The sequence below is a fragment of the Oncorhynchus mykiss genome, chromosome 31, assembly GCF_013265735.2.
Source record: "Oncorhynchus mykiss isolate Arlee chromosome 31, USDA_OmykA_1.1, whole genome shotgun sequence".
NCBI lineage: Eukaryota > Metazoa > Chordata > Actinopteri > Salmoniformes > Salmonidae > Oncorhynchus > Oncorhynchus mykiss.
The window spans coordinates 17,203,224-17,222,906 of NC_050571.1; the positions used below are offsets into that span (position 1 = coordinate 17,203,224).

At 42.5% G+C, this 19,683-nt stretch overlaps 1 protein-coding gene across 6 annotated transcripts in view; it reads right to left on the reverse strand.

The window, feature by feature from the left end:
* mbnl3 (muscleblind-like splicing regulator 3) overlaps positions 1-19,683 on the reverse strand; it is an 85,515-nt gene that overhangs the window by 23,301 nt on the left and 42,531 nt on the right. For all 6 annotated transcript variants that reach the window (XM_036969952.1, XM_036969953.1, XM_036969954.1 and 3 more), the window contains exons 3-5: positions 3,979-4,164; positions 2,747-2,959; positions 2,372-2,605 (exon numbers count right to left, since the gene is read on the reverse strand). In XM_036969952.1, the coding sequence (XP_036825847.1) occupies positions 2,372-2,605; positions 2,747-2,959; positions 3,979-4,164 (633 nt within the window). The remainder of the gene's footprint in view (positions 1-2,371; positions 2,606-2,746; positions 2,960-3,978; positions 4,165-19,683) is intronic.

Consider the following 19,683-nt stretch of genomic DNA (forward strand, 5'->3'; position numbering starts at 1 on the left):
AAATAATTCTCTCTACTATTATTCTGACATTTCACATTCTTAAAATAAAGTGGTGATACTAACTGACCTAAGGCAGGGAATTTGTACTAGGATTAAATGTCAGAAATTGTGAAAATCTGAGTTTAAATGTATTTGGCTAAGCTGTATGTAAACTTCCGACTTCAACTGCATGTACTTTGAATTACATAAAAACCTTTTGTGTCAAACTACTCTGAAACAGCCTACTACCCTAACATGAAACCCATTCTGAGGCTTGAACAGCATCACTGCCCTTGCTGGTAGTTCCCCACCTATAGAGGATGCTACTGTATCAGAAATCCCTCAGGCCAACCATAGCAAAACAGGGATGTCAGTCTAGAATCAATTTTCTGATGGAAAATGTGACGCACTATCGGACAGAAATGGAAGAAACACTTACACACATAAAAGTGAAATCAGAAAAGATAGTGATAAAAAGGTAAAAATACCACAGGCTGGGGGCGGGGTTAGCACAACAAGCAGTGAGCACACGATGACAGCCAACCAATGAGGATCAAGCAAATGACACAGACAGAGAGAGAGAGAGAGGTGTGATGCATAATGGGAATAGATGAAGGTGAAGTTGAAGGAAACAACCCACAGAGAAGCAAAAACATGAAGGATTACAAAGGAGAATGATGATATAACCTGACGGGAGTGAAGCCTGACAAACAATCGACCTCTAGAAGCAGACCAGAGGACCAGCAAATGCAGATGAACAAGAAAAAATGCCCAAAATGCTTTAAAAAAATCTATATTTTCCTTCCCTCTCCACATCTTTCTTTGTCTCACTCCCTCCCTCCCACTCTCTCTCTCTCTCTATTGTGTTTTTATACACCTGCAATGCAGACAGTATGTTTGCTGTTGTTCATCCTGTCAGATTGAACTCCTGTTGCCTCCTTATATGACAGAAGATACAAAGGCCCAGAGAGTTCTGGTCAAAAGTAGTGCACTATATAGGAAATAGGGTGCCATTTGGGATGCTGCCCCAGCCTCAAACACAAGCCAGCCTCCAGCAAAAAACACTTCTCACACACTATACAGCAAGAAAATACATTCTTTCATCTCTGGTGGGTAATGTGCTAATGGTGTGCTGCCCTTATCCTGCTTAGCAACAGTAAATAAATACCCAACTGCAGAACATTTTAAACAAGTGAAAAATAAACTCAGTCTCTGCAGATTACAAAGAACCAATGCAGACCAAAGATGCGCCGAATACAACAAGTGTAGACCTTACCGTGAAATGCTTACTTACAGGCCCTTAACCAACAGTGCAGTTCAAGAAATAGTTAAGAAAATATTTACCAAATAAACTAAAGTAAAGAATTATTTAAAAAAGTAACACAAAAAAATAACAATAACGAGGCTATATACAGAGGTTACAGGTACCGAGTCAATGTGGGGGTAGAAGGTTAGTCGAGGTACATGTAGGTAGGGGTGAAGTGACTACGCATAGATAATAAACAGCGGGGGGGGGTCAATGTAAATAGTCTGGTGGCCATTTGATGAATTGTTCAGTAGTCTTATGGCTTGGGGATAGAAGCTGTTAAGGAGCCTTTTGGTCCTAGACTTGGTGCTCCGGTACCGCTTGCTGTGCGGTAGCAGAGAGACCAGTCTATGACTTGGGTGACTGGAGTTTTGACAATTTTTGTGGCTTTCCTCTGACACTGCCTAGTATACAGGTTCTGGATGGCAGGAAGCTTGGCCTCAGTGATGGGGGGGTGTTGTTATGCCCTCTTCACGACTGTCTTGGTGTGTTTGGACCATGATAGTTTGTTGGTGATGTGGACACCAAGGAACTTGAAACTTTTGACCCGCTCCACTCCAAGCACTTCATGGCCACCGACGTGAGTGCTACATGGCGGTAATCATTTAGGCAGGTTACCTTCGCTTCCTTGGGCACAGGGACTATGTAAGTATTACAGACACGGTCAGGGAGAGGTTGAAAATGTCAGTGAAGACACGCCTAGCGGCGTTGTGAATGTTAACCTGTTTGAAGGTCTTCCTCACATCGGCTACCGAGAGCATTATCACATAGTCGTCCGGAACAGCTGGTGCTCTCATGCATGCTTCAGTATTGCTTGCCTTTAGCTAGTGCTGCCTATTTAAAAATAAGATGGAGAACAAGATATAGGACAAAAAATAGTTTTGTACCTGAGTAGTTCTGTACCTGAGTTTTGGCTCAGGTACAGCCGACTAGCAGTAGCTTACGCTACATACAACCCCCCCCCCCCCCCCTCCCCCCAAAAAAAACACTTAAATTCAAAGTATTGATATAATATTGAACAAAATAATATTGCGATATGCAACTGTATCAATATTTAACCCATCAGTAGTGTTTACCATGACTCACCATGGCGTTGGCGGTTTGGCTGGCCTGGTGCTGGGCGGCCTTAATCCTTGCCTGCAGGTGGGCAGGGGGGTGGAAGTACTTGCATTTGTCCCTGGAGCAGCGGCCCTTGATGTAGTCCATACAGACGATGACTGAGTTTTCACTGCCGTCCACCATGGCTGCCTCCATAGGGTGGGCATAGCGGCAGTCACCCTCGCCCCGCGTGCAGTTACCCCTCTGGAACTCACGACATACCTGGGTGGTGTTAGGGTGGGGTGGCACAGTCAGAGAAGGAGTTCGGACTACAGAACAAGAATGATTCTATTATATTCTATCATTCTATTTCTCTGCTACAGACTGGGCTACTGCAAAGACACAAACACACACAACACATACCTCCAGCTTGTCTGTCCGCATGTGTTTCTGCTGGGAGCTGCTGTTGCCCATGACCTGGAGGCCGGTGGGGCTCCCTGGGACCAGCAGGGGGGCCTGGTGTAGCAGCTCAGGCATCAGGCCCATCCCTGGACCCATGTGGCTCAGATACGGGCTGAACGCCATACTGGGACTGGTGGCCAGGGACGACATACTGGGAGTCATAGGGAACGTAGTCTGAGAGAGAAGGAGAGGTGGAGAGAGGGAGGAAATGAGGGGAGATCAGACAGAGAAACAGCCTGTGAACAGCCATGGTTCAAACTGTAGATAAATGGAGAAATATAACTGTGTAAATCGAATGTGTTGACTAAATAATGAGGATGGTTTGGTGTAGGCTACATACTATGCACTATACATGAAGTACTCACTGTGTAGTGTAGGCTACATACTATGGACTATACATGAAGTACTCACTGTGTAGTGTGGGCTACATACTATGGACTATACATGAAGTACTCACTGTGTAGTGTGGGCTACATACTATGGACTATACATGAAGTACTCACTGTGTAGTGTGGGCTACATACTATGGACTATACATGAAGTACTCACTGTGTAGTGTGGGCTACATACTATGGACTATACATGAAGTACTCACTGTGTAGTGTGGGCTACATACTATGGACTATACATGAAGTACTCACTGTGTAGTGTAGGCTACATACTATGGACTATACATGAAGTACTCACTGTGTAGTGTGGGCTACATACTATGGACTATACATGAAGTACTCACTGTGTAGTGTGGGCTACATACTATGGACTATACATGAAGTACTCACTGTGTAGTGTGGGCTATTCACTATGGGCTATACATGAAGTACTCACTGTGTAGTGTGGGCTACATACTATGGACTATACATGAAGTACTCACTGTGTAGTGTGGGCTACATACTATGGACTATACATGAAGTACTCACTGTGTAGTGTGGGCTACATACTATGGACTATACATGAAGTACTCACTGTGTAGTGTGGGCTACATACTATGGACTAAACATGAAGTACTCACTGTGTAGTGTGGGCTACATACTATGGACTAAACATGAAGTAATCACTGTGTAGTGTGGGCTACATTCTATGGACTAAACATGAAGTACTCACTGTGTAGTGTGGGCTACATACTATGGACTAAACATGAAGTAATCACTGTGTAGTGTGGGCTACATTCTATGGACTAAACATGAAGTACTCACTGTGTAGTGTGGGCTATTCACTATGGGCTGCAACTGGGCTCCTGGCAGCATGAACTGCATCTGTTGGGCCAACATGGCCGCTGCTGTCTTCTGCTGGATCAGGTTGTTTCTCCCGTTGATCTCCAGCTGGGTCTTGAGGTGGGGAGGGGGGTGCAGGTACTTACAGTTGTCACGCGTGCAGCGTCCCTGGGGAGGGGGAGAGAAGAGAGAGCGGCTGAGTTGTGGTGCATCGTAGCTAATGAATTGCGGCATCTCTTAGCTATTTAGATTTAGGAGAGATGAACCGGAATGACAGGAAGATGAGAGTAATGTGATTGGGGGATCAATCACTCTGGGGTTCCCCTGACAGGACAGCCATAAAGACAACAAGAAGGAGACCTCCATGTCATTTAGGAGGAAAAGCTGTTCAAGCTCTATCACATGGGGTACATCCCAAATGCACTCTATTCTCTATATAGTGTACTACTTCTGACCAGGGCACATAGGGCTTGCAGTATACAGTATAAGTAATAGGGTGCCATTTGGGATACTCACCCTTGAAGTGAAGTGCATTACTTGAGGTGTAAATGGTCAAACATGGGATAAAGTAGAAATTCAGTAAAGCCCATTTTGAGATAGAAAATCCCTCACTGAATATCACACAGTAGATAGTGATATAGGCAGTGATAGTAAGTCATAAGAGACAGTACATGCAAGGTAATTAACACCAACATAGAACTCAATTTGGAGTGTTTTATTTTGTAATATATCCCAACTGGGAGTATCGAGGACATTGAGAGAAAAAAGTGCAGGGAATGAAATGACTGTTTAATTCTACCTCTTAATTGACATAGTACTATCTCTGAACCAAATTAAAATGTTAGTACAATTACACTATGTACCCAGGTATTCAAGGATTTTTTTTTTATTGACAAATTAAGTGTTATTGAAATAGCGCCTGTTGTGTGTCTGCCAGGTTTCACTATTTTCACCTTTGCACAGTTATGTCCGTGGTACCATGCTGACAAAGGGTAAACTCAGGGGAATAGGGTGTCCTAATTGACACCCTATTCCCTAAGTAGTGCACTACTTTTGACCAGAGCTCTATGCATACAATTTGGAACAGATCCAGGGTAAAGAAAAAACATGCTACAATCTCACCCTGGTCCTAAATCAGGCCAGACCTTATAGCCATATACCCAGTGCAGATGTCGGATCTTAACTTGATCACAGAGAATTTTCCTGCTGAGTCAGGAAATTTTGTGATTTCCTGAAAATCAGCAGTTGTCTTTCTCTCCATGCAGAGGCGTCAAGTCATTGAGATCAGGGCTTAATGTCATTGTGGCCGAGCGACAACATTAAGAACATACAGCTGGTGGGGTTATACACTCCATCGGCAGGACAGAACAGCAGCCTCTGGTAAGACACGGGGCGGGGGCCTATGTATATATGTGAACAACAGCTGGGGCACAATATCTAAGGAAGTCTCAAGGTTTTTCTCGCCTGATGTAGAGTATCTCATGATAAGCTGTAGACCACACTATCTACCTAGAGAGTTTCAACTGTATTTTTCGTAGCTGTCTACATACCACCACAGACCGATGCTGGCACTAAAACCGCGCTCAATTAGCTGTATACTGCCATAAGCAAACAGGAAAACGCTCATCCAGAGGAGGCGCTCCTAGTGGCCGGGGACTTTAATGCAGGGAAACTTAAATCAGTCTTACCTAATTTCTACCAGCATGTTAAATGTGCAACTAGAGGGGGAAAAAATATAGACCACCTTTACTCCACATACAGAGAAGCATACAAAGCTCTCCCTTGCCCTCCATTTGGCAAATCTGACCATAATTCTATCCTCCTCTATTCCTGCTTACCAAATTAGCCAAATTTGAAGCAGGAAGCACCAGTGACTCGGTCAATAAATTACTGGACTGCATTGGTAGCACAGACTGGAATATGTTCCGGGATTCTTCCGATGACATTGAGGAGTACACCACATCAGTCAATGGATTTATCAATAAGTGCATCGCCGTCCCCACAGTGACTGTACGTACATACCCTAACCAGAAGCCATGGATTACAGGCAACATTCGCACTGAGCTAAACGGTAGATCTGCTGCATTCAAATAGTTTGACTCTAATCCTTAAGCTTATAAGAAATCCTGCTATGCCCTCCGACGAACTATCAAACAGGAAAAGCGTCAATACTGGATTAAGATCGATTCATACTACACCGGCTCCGAAGCTTGTCGGATGTGGCAGGGCTTGCAAACTATTACAGACTACAAAGGGAAGCACAGCCGAGAGCTGCCCAGTGACACGAGCCTACCAGACGAGCTAAATAACTTCTGTGTTCGCTTCGAGGCAAGTCACACTGAAACATGCATGAGAGCATCAGCTGATTCCGGACAACTGTGTGATCACGCTCTCCGCAGCCGATGTGAGTTAAGACCTTCAAACAGGTCAACATTCACAAGGCCGCAGGGCTAGACGGATTACCAGGACGTGTACTCTGAGCATGTGCTGACCAACTGCAAGTGTCTTCACTGACATTTTCAACCTGTCTATGACTGAGTCTGTAATACCAACATGTTTCAAGCAGACCACCATAGTCCCTGTGCCCAAGAACACTAAGGTAACCTGCCTAAATGACTACCGACCTGTAGCACTCACGTCTGTAGACATGAAATGCTTTGAAAGGCTGGTCATGGCTCACATCAACGCCATTATCCCAGAAACGCTAGACCCACTCCAATTTGCATATACCGCACCAACAGATCCACAGATGATGCAATCTCTATTGCACTCCACACTGCCCTTTCACACCTGGACAAAAGGAACACCTATGTGAGAATGCTATTCACCGACTACAGCTCAGTGTCCAACACCATAGTGTCCTCAAAGCTCATCACTAAGCTAAGGACCCTGGGACTAAACACCTCCCTCTGCAACTGGATCCTGGACCTCCTTAAGGGCGGCCCCAGGTGGTAAAGGTAGGTAACAACACATCCGCCACGCTGATCCTCAACACGGAGGCCTCTCAGGGGTGCATGCTCAGGCTCCGTCTGTACTCCCTGTTCACTCATGACTGCACGGCCATGCAACAACTCCAACACCATCATTAAGTTTGCTGATGACACAAAAGTGGTAGGCCTGATCACCGACAATGGGAGGAGGTCAGAGACCTGACCATGTGGTGCAAGGACAACAACCTATCCCTCAACGTGATCCAGACAAAGGAGATGATTGTGGACTACAGGAAAAGGAGGACCAAGCACGCCCCCATTCTCATCGACAGGACTGTAGTGGAGCAGGTTGAGTGCCTTGGTGTCCACACCAAACTAACTAACATGGTCCAAGCACACCAAGACAGTCGTGAAGAGGGCACGACAAAACCTTTTTTTTTCTCGATTTCTTACTTATCTATTCTTTACACTTATTTTTCTTGAAACTGCATTGTTGGTTAAGGGCTTGTAAGTAAGCATTTCACTGTTATATTCGCGCATGTGACAAATCAAATTTGATTTGATGTTTATGCATTTGAGCCTATCCAAAGACGATTTAGTTGAGCTAAGACAGTGGTCTTTGATATGTAAATGGTCAGTGTATTCTTTTTACTTCTTGAAAATGATTAACTTGTGGGTCTAATGGGCTCCCAAGTCTAATGGGCTCCGATAGGGCAGCGCACAATTGGCCCGGCGTCATTGTAAATATGAAATTGTTCTTAACTGACTTGCCTAGTTAAATAAAAACTAATATTTAAAAAAATGTAGGCTCATGCTGGTCACTAGATCGCCCAGCACTCATGGAGTGTGCTGCTTAGACCATTGCACTATGGCAATTCACAATGCTCTAGCAAGCACAGAGAAAACTATAAATTATGTAAGAGGGTGATGATATGGTAGGCACAGCTTGTCCCATGAATTAATCACAAAAATTGAGGATGAGATGATAACTGCGAAACAAACATTCTGGATAATCTAGAGAATCTGGAACTATTTATTGATCAGCATTATGATATGCTTGAAAAACAAACGGATACATCGAAGCGAACAAGAAAATACCTTTCTGCTAGCGAAACGGGAGCAAAGTCGTTGTCTAAAATTCCAAACTTAACATTGGAGGGGGACGTTTTTATAACGGTCTCCAGAAGAGAGAGCATTGCTTACAAGCATGAGCAAGCAGTTTAAAAAACTGTCTCTATTGCCAGGCCTACTGGGGGAGGTTGAGGCCTTAAAAACAGGAATGGATTACAGTAATAATGTGATGGAAGAAAAAAACGAGCGGAAAATAAGATATTGAAAACTACCCCTCTTTCTATTAAGGTATTATGGAACTTTGAACTATATGGACGTAAAATCAGGTTTTGATTTAGGGGAAGGCAGGATGGGTATGATGAACGTATCCTCTTTCTATTAAGGCATTATGGAACTTTGGGCTATATGGACGTAAAATCAGGTTTTGATTTAGGGGAAGGCAGGATGGGTATGATGAACGTATCCTCTTTCTATTAAGGCATTATGGAACTTTGGGCTATATGGACGTAAAATCAGGTTTTGATTTAGGGGAAGGCAGGATGGGTATGATGAACGTATCCTCTTTCTATTAAGGCATTATGGAACTTTGGGCTATATGGACGTAAAATCAGGTTTTGATTTAGGGGAAGGCAGGATGGGTATGATGAACGTATCCTCTTTCTATTAAGGCATTATGGAACTTTGAACTATATGGACGTAAAATCAGGTTTTGATTTAGGGGAAGGCAGGATGTGTAAGGCTGACCTGTTCTTTCTTTACGATTCATTCATGTATTTCCTTTGAAGACTGTGCATTAGAAATACCAGGGTAGTTTTTTCTTTATGATTCATTCATGTATTTCCTTTGAAGACTGTGCATTAGAAATACCAGGGTAGTTTTTTCTTTACGATTCATTCATGTATTTCCTTTGAAGACTGTGCATTAGAAATACCAGGGTAGTTTTTTCTTTATGATTCATTCATGTATTTCCTTTGAAGACTGTGCATTAGAAATACCAGGGTAGTTTTTTGTTGTTGAATATGATATGTCCTAATTGTAAAAGTTGGGTATATTATGACTTAAAAGCTGTTATATACGTGTGGCCCTTGTTCGGAATGAATCGGAATGATTAGCTTTAAAGATAAAACTGAATAAATATGAATAGATGTATTATATAGGATAAAGGATTATATAATTATAAACCTGCCCAGGTTTTCTATTGGAATAGGCCTATACAATCCTAAAATAATTGGCATTACCCTTTTACATTTAAAAAATAAATCTCAATATAAAATGTAAATTATGATTATTCATCCGATACACACCGGCAAATGGATGGATTAGGTATTGTCAACAGGGTGGTTGTCTCTAGTGTGTGGCAGGCTGGTTAACACTGGGATAAAGTGATTCAAGTTAATGGTAGAACTAATACAGTAATTGGCTTATGGAAGCACTTCTCTAAGCGAGAGAAAAGTATATTATATATTTCAATATAAGCTATTTATGCTGCCTTTTATATTCTTGTTCCTAATGATATAGACCTAGGTGTAAAACAGCCAAGGTGATAGAGCAACAACCCTGGAATAAGGGTGTCACGTTCTGACCTTTATTTCCTTTGTTTTGTATTTATTTAGTATGGTCAGGGCGTGAGTTGGGTGGGCAGTCTGTTTGATTTTCTATGATTTGGGGATTTCTATGTTTCGGCCTAGTATGGTTCTCAATCAGAGGCAGGTGTCATTAGTTGTCTCTGATTGAGAATCATACTTAGGTAGCCTGGGTTGCACTGTTTGTTTGTGGGTGATTGTCTATGTTAGTGGCTTGTGTCAGCACAGGTCTCATTTGTAGCTTCACGGTCGTCATTGTTTTTGTATAGTGTTGCAGTGTTCAGTGTTTTCTTTATTAAAATTCACTATGGACACATACCACGCCGCATTTTGGTCCTCTGATCCTTCTCGCCTCTCACGGAAGGCCGTGACAAAGGGTGGAGAGAGGGTGGGTTTTACAGGTTTACTCGCTCTGGATTGTCAGTACTGTTCTTGGCTGTCGTGCCGTGGCTGTGTCGGAAACGATTGTCAGTTGAACTTGAGTATGCCTTCCCATAAGGTAGTGCCTGGGTTTGGCTTGCGGTCGGCTCTGGCACAGCCATGGCACGATACAACAGGATATAATGTGATGCCTAAGACACATTATTACTTGAAGCCGTTAGAATCTATGTTCCTCTTTCCTTCTTCCTTTTTGTCAGAATACAACAGGATATAATGAGGACTATATGAAATATGTCTTGAATGTAATGGACATAAAAAAAGGGACTGGTCTTCCGATATATTTAGGTTGTTTTCTCTTCTTTTTACATTTTTTATTTTTTTATGAACAATTGAATCCAATGAACTGAGCAGGCTGGGCTGACATGCTTACAGCCTTGCTAGGACTTTATAATATGAACATGCATGTATAAGATTGTGTTATTTATATTACCTATTATTGTTACTCTACTTTTTTGTTACTTTTTTCCATGTGTAAAGGATCTCGTCCTCCTCTTCGGAGGAGTAGCAAGAAGGATCGGAGGACCAATTTGCAGCGTGGTAAGTGTTCATAATGTAATATTTAATGAATCAAACTGAACACTGAAATACAAAAAAACAATCAAGTGAACGAAGGAAAACCGAAACAGTCCTGTCTGGCGACATACACAAAGACAGAAAATAAACACCCACCAAACACATGTGGAAAAAGGCTACCTAAGTATGATTCTCAATCAGGGACAACTAACGACACCTGCCTCTGATTGAGAACCATACTAGGCCGAACACAGAAACCAACATAGAAAAACAAACAGACTGCCCACCCCAACTCACGCCCTGACCCACTAAAATAAAGACAAAACAAAGGAACTAAGGTCAGAACGTGACACCATGTTATTCGGGGGGAGGTTTTAGTGGGTGGAATATTAGGACAATTGGAGGTTTACAAAGTTGCAGCTACAGTATGCTCAACAGTGCAAATATTATGGTACAGCTATACGGACACTTAATCATCATGGTGCTTTTTAATGGTAAGTTTACAAACATTGGTTGCAGTACTATAATTGAAACATGGGTATCATTATGGTAAGTGGGGAAATAAGTATAGCAAGTTATAATTGCAATATCTATTGCTTACAGGAAACTCATTCTACAAATCTAGATGAGGTTGGGTGGAAAAAGGACTGGGAGGGAGAAATATATTTTTGTCACGGGCAAAGAAACTCAAAAGGGGTGATTGTGCAAACTGATCAACAAGGAAGATGGATTATTTTAAATATACTATTGGACCAAAAACAGATCTGGCGATCTACACTTTTTCAAAAATATAATAATCTATTGAGCTCACAAGCAACCAAATAATCTATTATTACAGTGGGAGATTATTACTGTTTTAAGAACCTCAGTGGATCGTAAAGGAAATCATTTTACAAACTATCACCCTCAAGCACTTAAGGAGATTACAAAGATCATGGATACATTAGAACTACTGGATATATGGAGGCTGAAAAACCCTGACCTAGTGAGATGTATATGGAGGAGGCTTCATCAAGCTAGCCGTCTTGATTACCTCCTAGTCTCATTCTTGCTGGCATCAAAAGTATTAATAGGAGACTGAATGCGATCGGACCACCATCTAATTGGCCTCCATATGACTCTTACAGAATTTCCACGTGGACGGGGAAAGCCTATTGGATGATATTTTTTTTCTTAACTAAGACAAAATAATTCAGAATTTACTTTTTTTGTACAACATAGGTACAGCAGACCCCTTTATTGTATGGGACACTTTCAAATGTACTCTTAGAGGCAATTCAATACAATACTCATCATTAAAACAAAGGCAGTCTAGGTCAAAGGGGATTAGACTAATAAAGGAAATAGAGGAAGTAACAGAGCAGGTAGATGGGAAAGGAAACTGTACTATAGAGGCACAAAATAGGTTAGGAGAAAAACAAAAAGAAGTGGAGGAACTTATTCACCATCAAGTGTAATGTATTACAAAAATACAGCGAATTGGATGGAATCTTGAATCTTCAACACAGAAATTCTACCAAAAAAAGAATTTACAGAAACTCGTCACAAATGGAGTTATTTTGATTCACCAAATATTATTTTGAAAGAGGAAGCAAAATATTTGAATCATGTTTTCTTTTCAGTCTCCTATGTCCACTGAATGGTGTTAACTGTGAGTATTAATTTCCTAATAATAATAATAATAATAATAATAATAATAATAATAATGTCAAATTAACACATTTACAGAAAGAACAGTGTGAAGGCCAATTTACAGAAGAGGAACAGTGTGAAGCAATAAAACATCTTCAGCCTGGAAAAACATGCCAAGAGTAAGCAAAGCTGTCATCAATGCAAAGGGGGGCTACTTTGAAGAATCTCAAATATAAAATATATTTTCATTTGTTCAACACTTTTTTGGTTACTACATGAGTCCCACAAATGTTATTACAATGTAGAAAATAGAAAAATAAAGAAAACCCCTGGAATGAGTACGTGTCCAAACTTGGCTGGTACTGTACATCTACCGCCTACAAATGTACATTTATTATAATCCACATAAAAATTAACACAAGACTTGCTGTAGCCTGCACGTAACCTACATGAGTTACAATGTAGGTATGGTACTGCATTGCATACAAACACTGCTTCCAGCTGCCCCTTGGTGGCGATTCTAAATATTTATTCAGCTATTAAAATCCTCCTGCGACAAAAAGAGGTCAAATTAAGATCTAACATCTGGTATGTTTTCAGTCTACCAAGTAAGCAGCTTTTCAAAGGACAAACATCTCAAACCATGTGACTAATTGAGGGAGGGAGGGAGACATGCATGCACACCCACACCATGTTGTGTAGTAGAGAAGGAGAGCAGAGACCAGCAAAGCCACTATGTTACCTTATTAAAGGGAAAGCCCCGCCTTATCTCAGCTCACTGGTCACCATAGCAGCACCCACTCGTAGCACACGCTCCAGCAGATATATCTCACTGGTCACCCCCAAAGCTAATTCTTCCTTTGGTCGTCTTTCCTTCCAGTTCTCTGCTGCCCATGACTAGAACAAATTGCAGAAATCTCTGAAACTGGAGACTCACATCTCCCTCACTAGCTTTAAGCACCAGCTGTCAGAGCAGTTTACAGATCACTGCACCTGTACTTAGCCTATCTGTAAACAGCCCATCTATCTACCTACCTCATCCCCATACTGGTATCTATTTATTTATTTTGCTCCTTTGCACCCCAGTATCTCTACCTGCACATTCATCTTCTGCCAATCTACCATTCCAGTGTTTAATTGCTATATTGTAATTACTTCGCCACCATGGCCTATTTATTTCCTTAACTCCCTTAACTTACCTCATTTGCACTCACTCTATATAGACTTTTTGTTTTCTTTTGTTCTACTGTATTATTGACTGTATGTTTTGTTTGTTCCATGTGTAACTCTGTGTTGTTGTATGTGTCGAATTGCTACGCTTTATCTTGGCCAGGTCGCAGTTGCAAATGAGAACTTGTTCTCAACTAGCCTACCTGGTTAAATAAAGGTGAAATAAAAAAAATAAATAAAAAATGACACTTGGAGAGATGCAGTGAAATGTGTTGTTTTACAGGGTCAGCCATAGTAGTACAGCACCCCTGGAGCAAATTAGGCTTAAGTGCCTAATTGTCAGCTCAGGTATTCAAACCAGCGACCTTTGGGTTAGTGGCTCAACACTCTAACTGATAGACTACCTGCCACCCAGATGCTGGCTCAACATTCAAAATGTAGGTTCCACTACATGGCTTATTTATTTTATTAGGCAAGTCAGTGAAGAACAAATTCTTATTTACAATGACAGCCTACCCTGGCCAAACCAGGACGATGCTGGGCCAATTGTGTGCCGCCCTATGGGACTCCCAATCTCAGCCGGTTGTGATAGAGCCTGGATTCAAACCAGGGTGTCTGTAGTGACACCTCTAGCATTGAGATGCTGTGCCTTAGACCACTGCGCCAGTCGGGAGCCCAATGTCACACTCATTTTCTGTAAGCCTATAGCCTAAATACATAGACAATCATTAGTCTTAACAGGCTGTTATTTAAGCACTTCTCTGAAAATATGCTTTTACACATTCTAAAATAGATAACCTGCTATGTTGTTTGTGAGGGCAATCATTTCATAAGTCCTTCTTAAAGTGTCAAGTGAAACAAGCATGCTCCCCACTCGTTTCTGTAAAAAGATGAAGGATGGGGCTGGAGAAATGTAACCACTCTCACATTCATAGACAAAGCTATGGATGCAAGGACTGACATCCGTAACTTCTAAATTATAGTTTTAACCATGTTTGAAGGCTATATAATGTTTGTTTACATTTACTTCTTTAATTACAAACATTGGAGTGAAATAAGCTTATATTTTGGGTTTTAATGGGGTACGATAGTTGAACTAAGATCATGGGGCATTTCTAAGTTATAATCTTCAAGAATCAATGTGTACATTTCATGAATTCAGCTGTCCAAAAGGGATAAAGCAACTGTAGATTGCCCCTTTAAAATACTTAAACTCTCATTTCTGGCCTCTTTACAACAAGCCTATATATAACATTATCCATGTATCTTGTTGTTAAATGTAATTCAATGTATTGTAAATGTCCTCTGCTGTGCCCTCTCCCTCCCATCTAATAACACTTCATGGGGTGTTGGTGGAGGAGGAGAAGAGGATGGGAGGAGAAGAGGATGGGAGGAGGAGGGGGGAGGAGAAGAGGATGGGAGGAGGAGGGGGGAGGAGAAGAGGATGGGAGGAGGAGGGGGGAGGAGTAGAGGATGGGAGGAGGAGGGGGGAGGAGTAGAGGATGGGAGGAGGAGGGGGGAGGAGTAGAGGATGGGAGGAGGAGGGGGGAGGAGTAGAGGATGGGAGGAGGGGGGAGGAGTAGAGGATGGAAAGAGGGGGAATGGTGGAGGATGGGGGGAGGAGTAGAGGAGGGTGGTTGGTGCAGGAACACTGCAGGTGAAAGCAGAGACTCAAGAGGAAGGAAGGAAACTGCAGTCCCCATTAAACTCCTGGGCTGGCAGCAGCTGTCCCTCCCTCCCTCCCTCCTTGCAGATGAGCTGTTAAACCCCTAAACAGGCTCCAGTCATAATCAACCCCACCCCCCACCCCACCAACCCCCCTTTGCCTCATGGCCTCCCTGCCACCAACCCCCCTCCCCCACCCCTGCCTTCCACCAGCCCTCCTCCGCCTCATGCCCTCCCTGCCAGGAGGCCAGTAGGGAGGCAGCCAGCAGGGATTGGGACTAGCGAGGTAGTGATGTCACAGAGGGGAGACAGTAATGGTGATGGATGGAGTCGCGCTGTGATGAGGACACAGAGGACATCTGAACGGGAAGTGCTGGTGTGTGTGTGTGTGTGTGCTCTGGACTGGTAGGACGCAGCTTGAAGGGTAGGAAGAGGAGAGTCACACTGTCTCCTATATCACCACCCAGGTGTTTTTCTTTTTTACAGAGCATTATATACAGCGCATTGGGAATGTATTCAGACCCCTTGACTTTTTTCAAATTTAGTTATGTTACAGCCTTATTCTAAAATGTATTAAATCGTTTTTTTCCCCCTCATCAATATACACACAATACCCCGAAGTATCAGACCCTTTACTCAGTACTTTGTTGAAGCTCATTTGGCAGCGATTACAGCCTCTAGTCTTCTTGGGTATGACCCTACAAGCTTGGCACACCTGTAATTGGGGAGTTTCTCCCATTCTTCTGTGCAGATCCTCTCAAGCTCTGTCAGGATGGATGGGGAGTGTCGCTGCACTGCTTTTTTTTAGGTCTCTCCAGTGATGTTCGATCGGAGCAGTTTTTTTATCAAGGATCTCTCTGTACTTTGCTCTGTTCATCTTTCCCTCGATCCTGACTAGTCTCCCAGTCCCTGCCACTGAAAAACATCCCCACAGCATGATACTGCCACCACCATGCTTCACTGTAGGGATGGTGCCAGGTTTCCTCCAGACGTTACGCTTGGCATTCAGGCCAAAGAGTTAAATCTTGATTTCATCAGACCAGAGAATCTTGTTTCTCATGGTCTGAGAGTCTTTAGGTGTCTTTTGGCTGTCATGCCACTCTAGCATAAAGGCCTGATTGGTGGAGTGCTACAGAGATGTTAGTCCTTCTGGAAGTTTCTCCCATCTCCACAGAGGAACTCTAGAGCTTTGTCAGAGTGACTATTGGGTTCTTGGTCACCTCCCAGACCAAGGACCTTCTCCCCTGATTGGTCAGTTTGGCTGGCCAGCCAGCTCTAGGAAGAGTCTTGGTGGTTCCAAACTTCTTCCATTTAAGAATGATGGAGGCCACTGTGTTCTTGGGGACCTTCAATGCTACAGAAATGTCTTGGTACCCTTCCCCAGATCTGTGCCTCGACACAATGCTGTCACGGAGCTCTACGGACATTGATTCGGTTTAATTTTTGCTCTGACATGCACTGCCAAATGTGGGACCTTATATAGACAGGTGTGTGACTTTCCAAATCATGTCCAAACAATTAAATTTACCACAAGTGGACTCTAATCAAGTTGGTTAAGCATCTCAAGGATGATCAATGGAAACAGGATGCACCAGAGCTTAATTTCGAGTCTCATAGCAAAGGGTCTGAATTCTTTAGTAAATAATAATTTATTTTATTTTAACCTGCTTTTGGTTTTTCATTATGGGGTTTTGTGTGTAGATTGATGAGGCATTTGTTTTATTAAATCAATTCTTGGATAAGGCTGTAACGTAACAAAATGTTGAAAAAGTCAAGGGGTCTGAATACTTTCTGAATGCACTGTATATCACCACCCATGGGGTTGTTCACAGAACATTATATATTTCACCACCCAGGGGTTTGTTCACAGAGCATTATATATATCACCACCAAGGGGGTTGTTCACAGATCATTATATATATCACCACCCAGGGGTTTGTTCATAGAGCATTATATATATCATCACCCAGGGGTTTGTTCAAAGAGCATTATATATTTCACCACCCAGGGGTTTGTTCACAGAGCATTACATATATCACCACCCAAGGGGTTGTTCACAGAGTATTATATATATCATCACCCAGGGGGTTGTTCACAGAGAAATATATATTTCACCACCCAGGGGGTTATTCACAGAGCATTATATATATATATATCACCACCCAGGGGGTTGTTCACAGAGCATGATATATATTTCACCACCCAGGGGGTTGTTCAGAGCATTATATATATATCACCACCCAGGGGGTTGTTCACAGAGCATGATATTTATTTGACCACCCAGGGGGTTGTTCACAGAGCATTATATATATCACCACCCAGGGGGTTGTTCACAGAGCATTATATATATCACCACCCAGGGGGTTGTTCACAGAGCATTATATATATATCACCACCCAGGGGGTTGTTCACAGAGCATTATATATATCATCACCCAGGGGGTTGTTCACAGAGCATCATATATATCACCACCCAGGGGGTTGTTCACAGAGCATTATATATATCACCACCCAGGGGGTTGTTCACAGAGCATTATATATATCACCACCCAGGGGGTTGTTCACAGAGCATGATATTTATTTGACCACCCAGGGGGTTGTTCACAGAGCATTATATATATCACCACCCAGGGGGTTGTTCACAGAGCATTATATATATCACCACCCAGGGGGTTGTTCACAGAGCATTATATATATATCACCACCCAGGGGGTTGTTCACAGAGCATTATATATATCACCACCCAGGGGGTTGTTCACAGAGCATTATATATATCACCACCCAGGGGGTTGTTCACAGAGCATTATATATATCACCACCCAGGGGGTTGTTCACAGAGCATTATATATATCACCACCCAGGGGGTTGTTCACAGAGCATTATATATATCACCACCCAGGGGGTTGTTCACAGAGCATTATATATATCACCACCCAGGGGGTTGTTCACAGAGCATTATATATATCACCACCCAGGGGGTTGTTCACAGAGCATTATATATATCACCACCCAGGGGGTTGTTCACAGAGCATTATATATATCACCACCCAGGGGGTTGTTCACAGAGCATTATATATATCACCACCCAGGGGGTTGTTCACAGAGCATTATATATATCACCACCCAGGGGGTTGTTCACAGAGCATTATATATATCACCACCCAGGGGGTTGTTCACAGAGCATTATATATATCACCACCCAGGGGGTTGTTCACAGAGCATTATATATATCACCACCCAGGGGTTTGTTCACAGAGCATTATATATATTTCACCACCCAGGGGGTTGTTCACAGAACATTATATATATCACCACCCAGGGGTTTGTTCACAGAGCATTATATATATCACCACCCAGGGGGTTGTTCACAGAACATTATATATATCACCACCCAGGGGGTTGTTCACAGAACATTATATATATCACCACCCAGGGGGTTGTTCACAGAGCATTATATATACATCACCACCCAGGGGGTTGTTCACAGAGCATTATATATAACACCACCCAGGGGTTTGTTCACAGAGCATTATATATATCACCACCCAGGGGGTTGTTCACAGAGCATTATATATATCACCACCCAGGGGGTTGTTCACAGAGCATTATATATATCACCACCCAGGGGGTTGTTCACAGAGCATTATATATATCACCACCCAGGGGTTTGTTCACAGAGCATTATATATATCACCACCCAGGGGGTTGTTCACAGAGCATTATATATATCACCACCCAGGGGGTTGTTCACAGAGCATTATATATATCACCACCCAGGGGTTTGTTCACAGAGCATTATATATATCACCACCCAGGGGTTTGTTCACAGAGCATTATATATATCACCACCCAGGGGGTTGTTCACAGAGCATTATATATATCACCACCCAGGGGGTTGTTCACAGAGCATTATATATATCACCACCCAGGGGGTTGTTCACAGAGCATTATATATATATATATATCACCACCCAGGGGTTTGTTCACAGAGCATTATATATAACACCACCCAGGGGGTTGTTCACAGAGCATTATATATATCACCACCCAGGGGGTTGTTCACAGAGCATTATATATATCACCACCCAGGGGTTTGTTCACAGAGCATTATATATATATATATATCACCACCCAGGGGTTTGTTCACAGAGCATTATATATAACACCACCCAGGGGTTTGTTCACAGAGCATTATATATATATCACCACCCAGGGGGTTGTTCACAGAACATTATATATATCACCACCCAGGGGGTTGTTCACAGAACATTATATATATCACCACCCAGGGGGTTGTTCACAGAGCATTATATATATATCACCACCCAGGGGTTTGTTCACAGAACATTATATATATCACCACCCAGGGGTTTGTTCACAGAACATTATATATATCACCACCCAGGGGTTTGTTCACAGAACATTATATATATCACCACCCAGGGGGTTGTTCACAGAACATTATATATATCACCACCCAGGGGGTTGTTCACAGAACATTATATATATCACCACCCAGGGGTTTGTTCACAGAACATTATATATATCACCACCCAGGGGGTTGTTCACAGAGCATTATATATATCACCACCCAGGGGGTTCACAGAACATTATATATCACCACCCAGGGGGTTGTTCACAGAACATTATATATCACTGAAAAACATACAGTAAAGGCATACT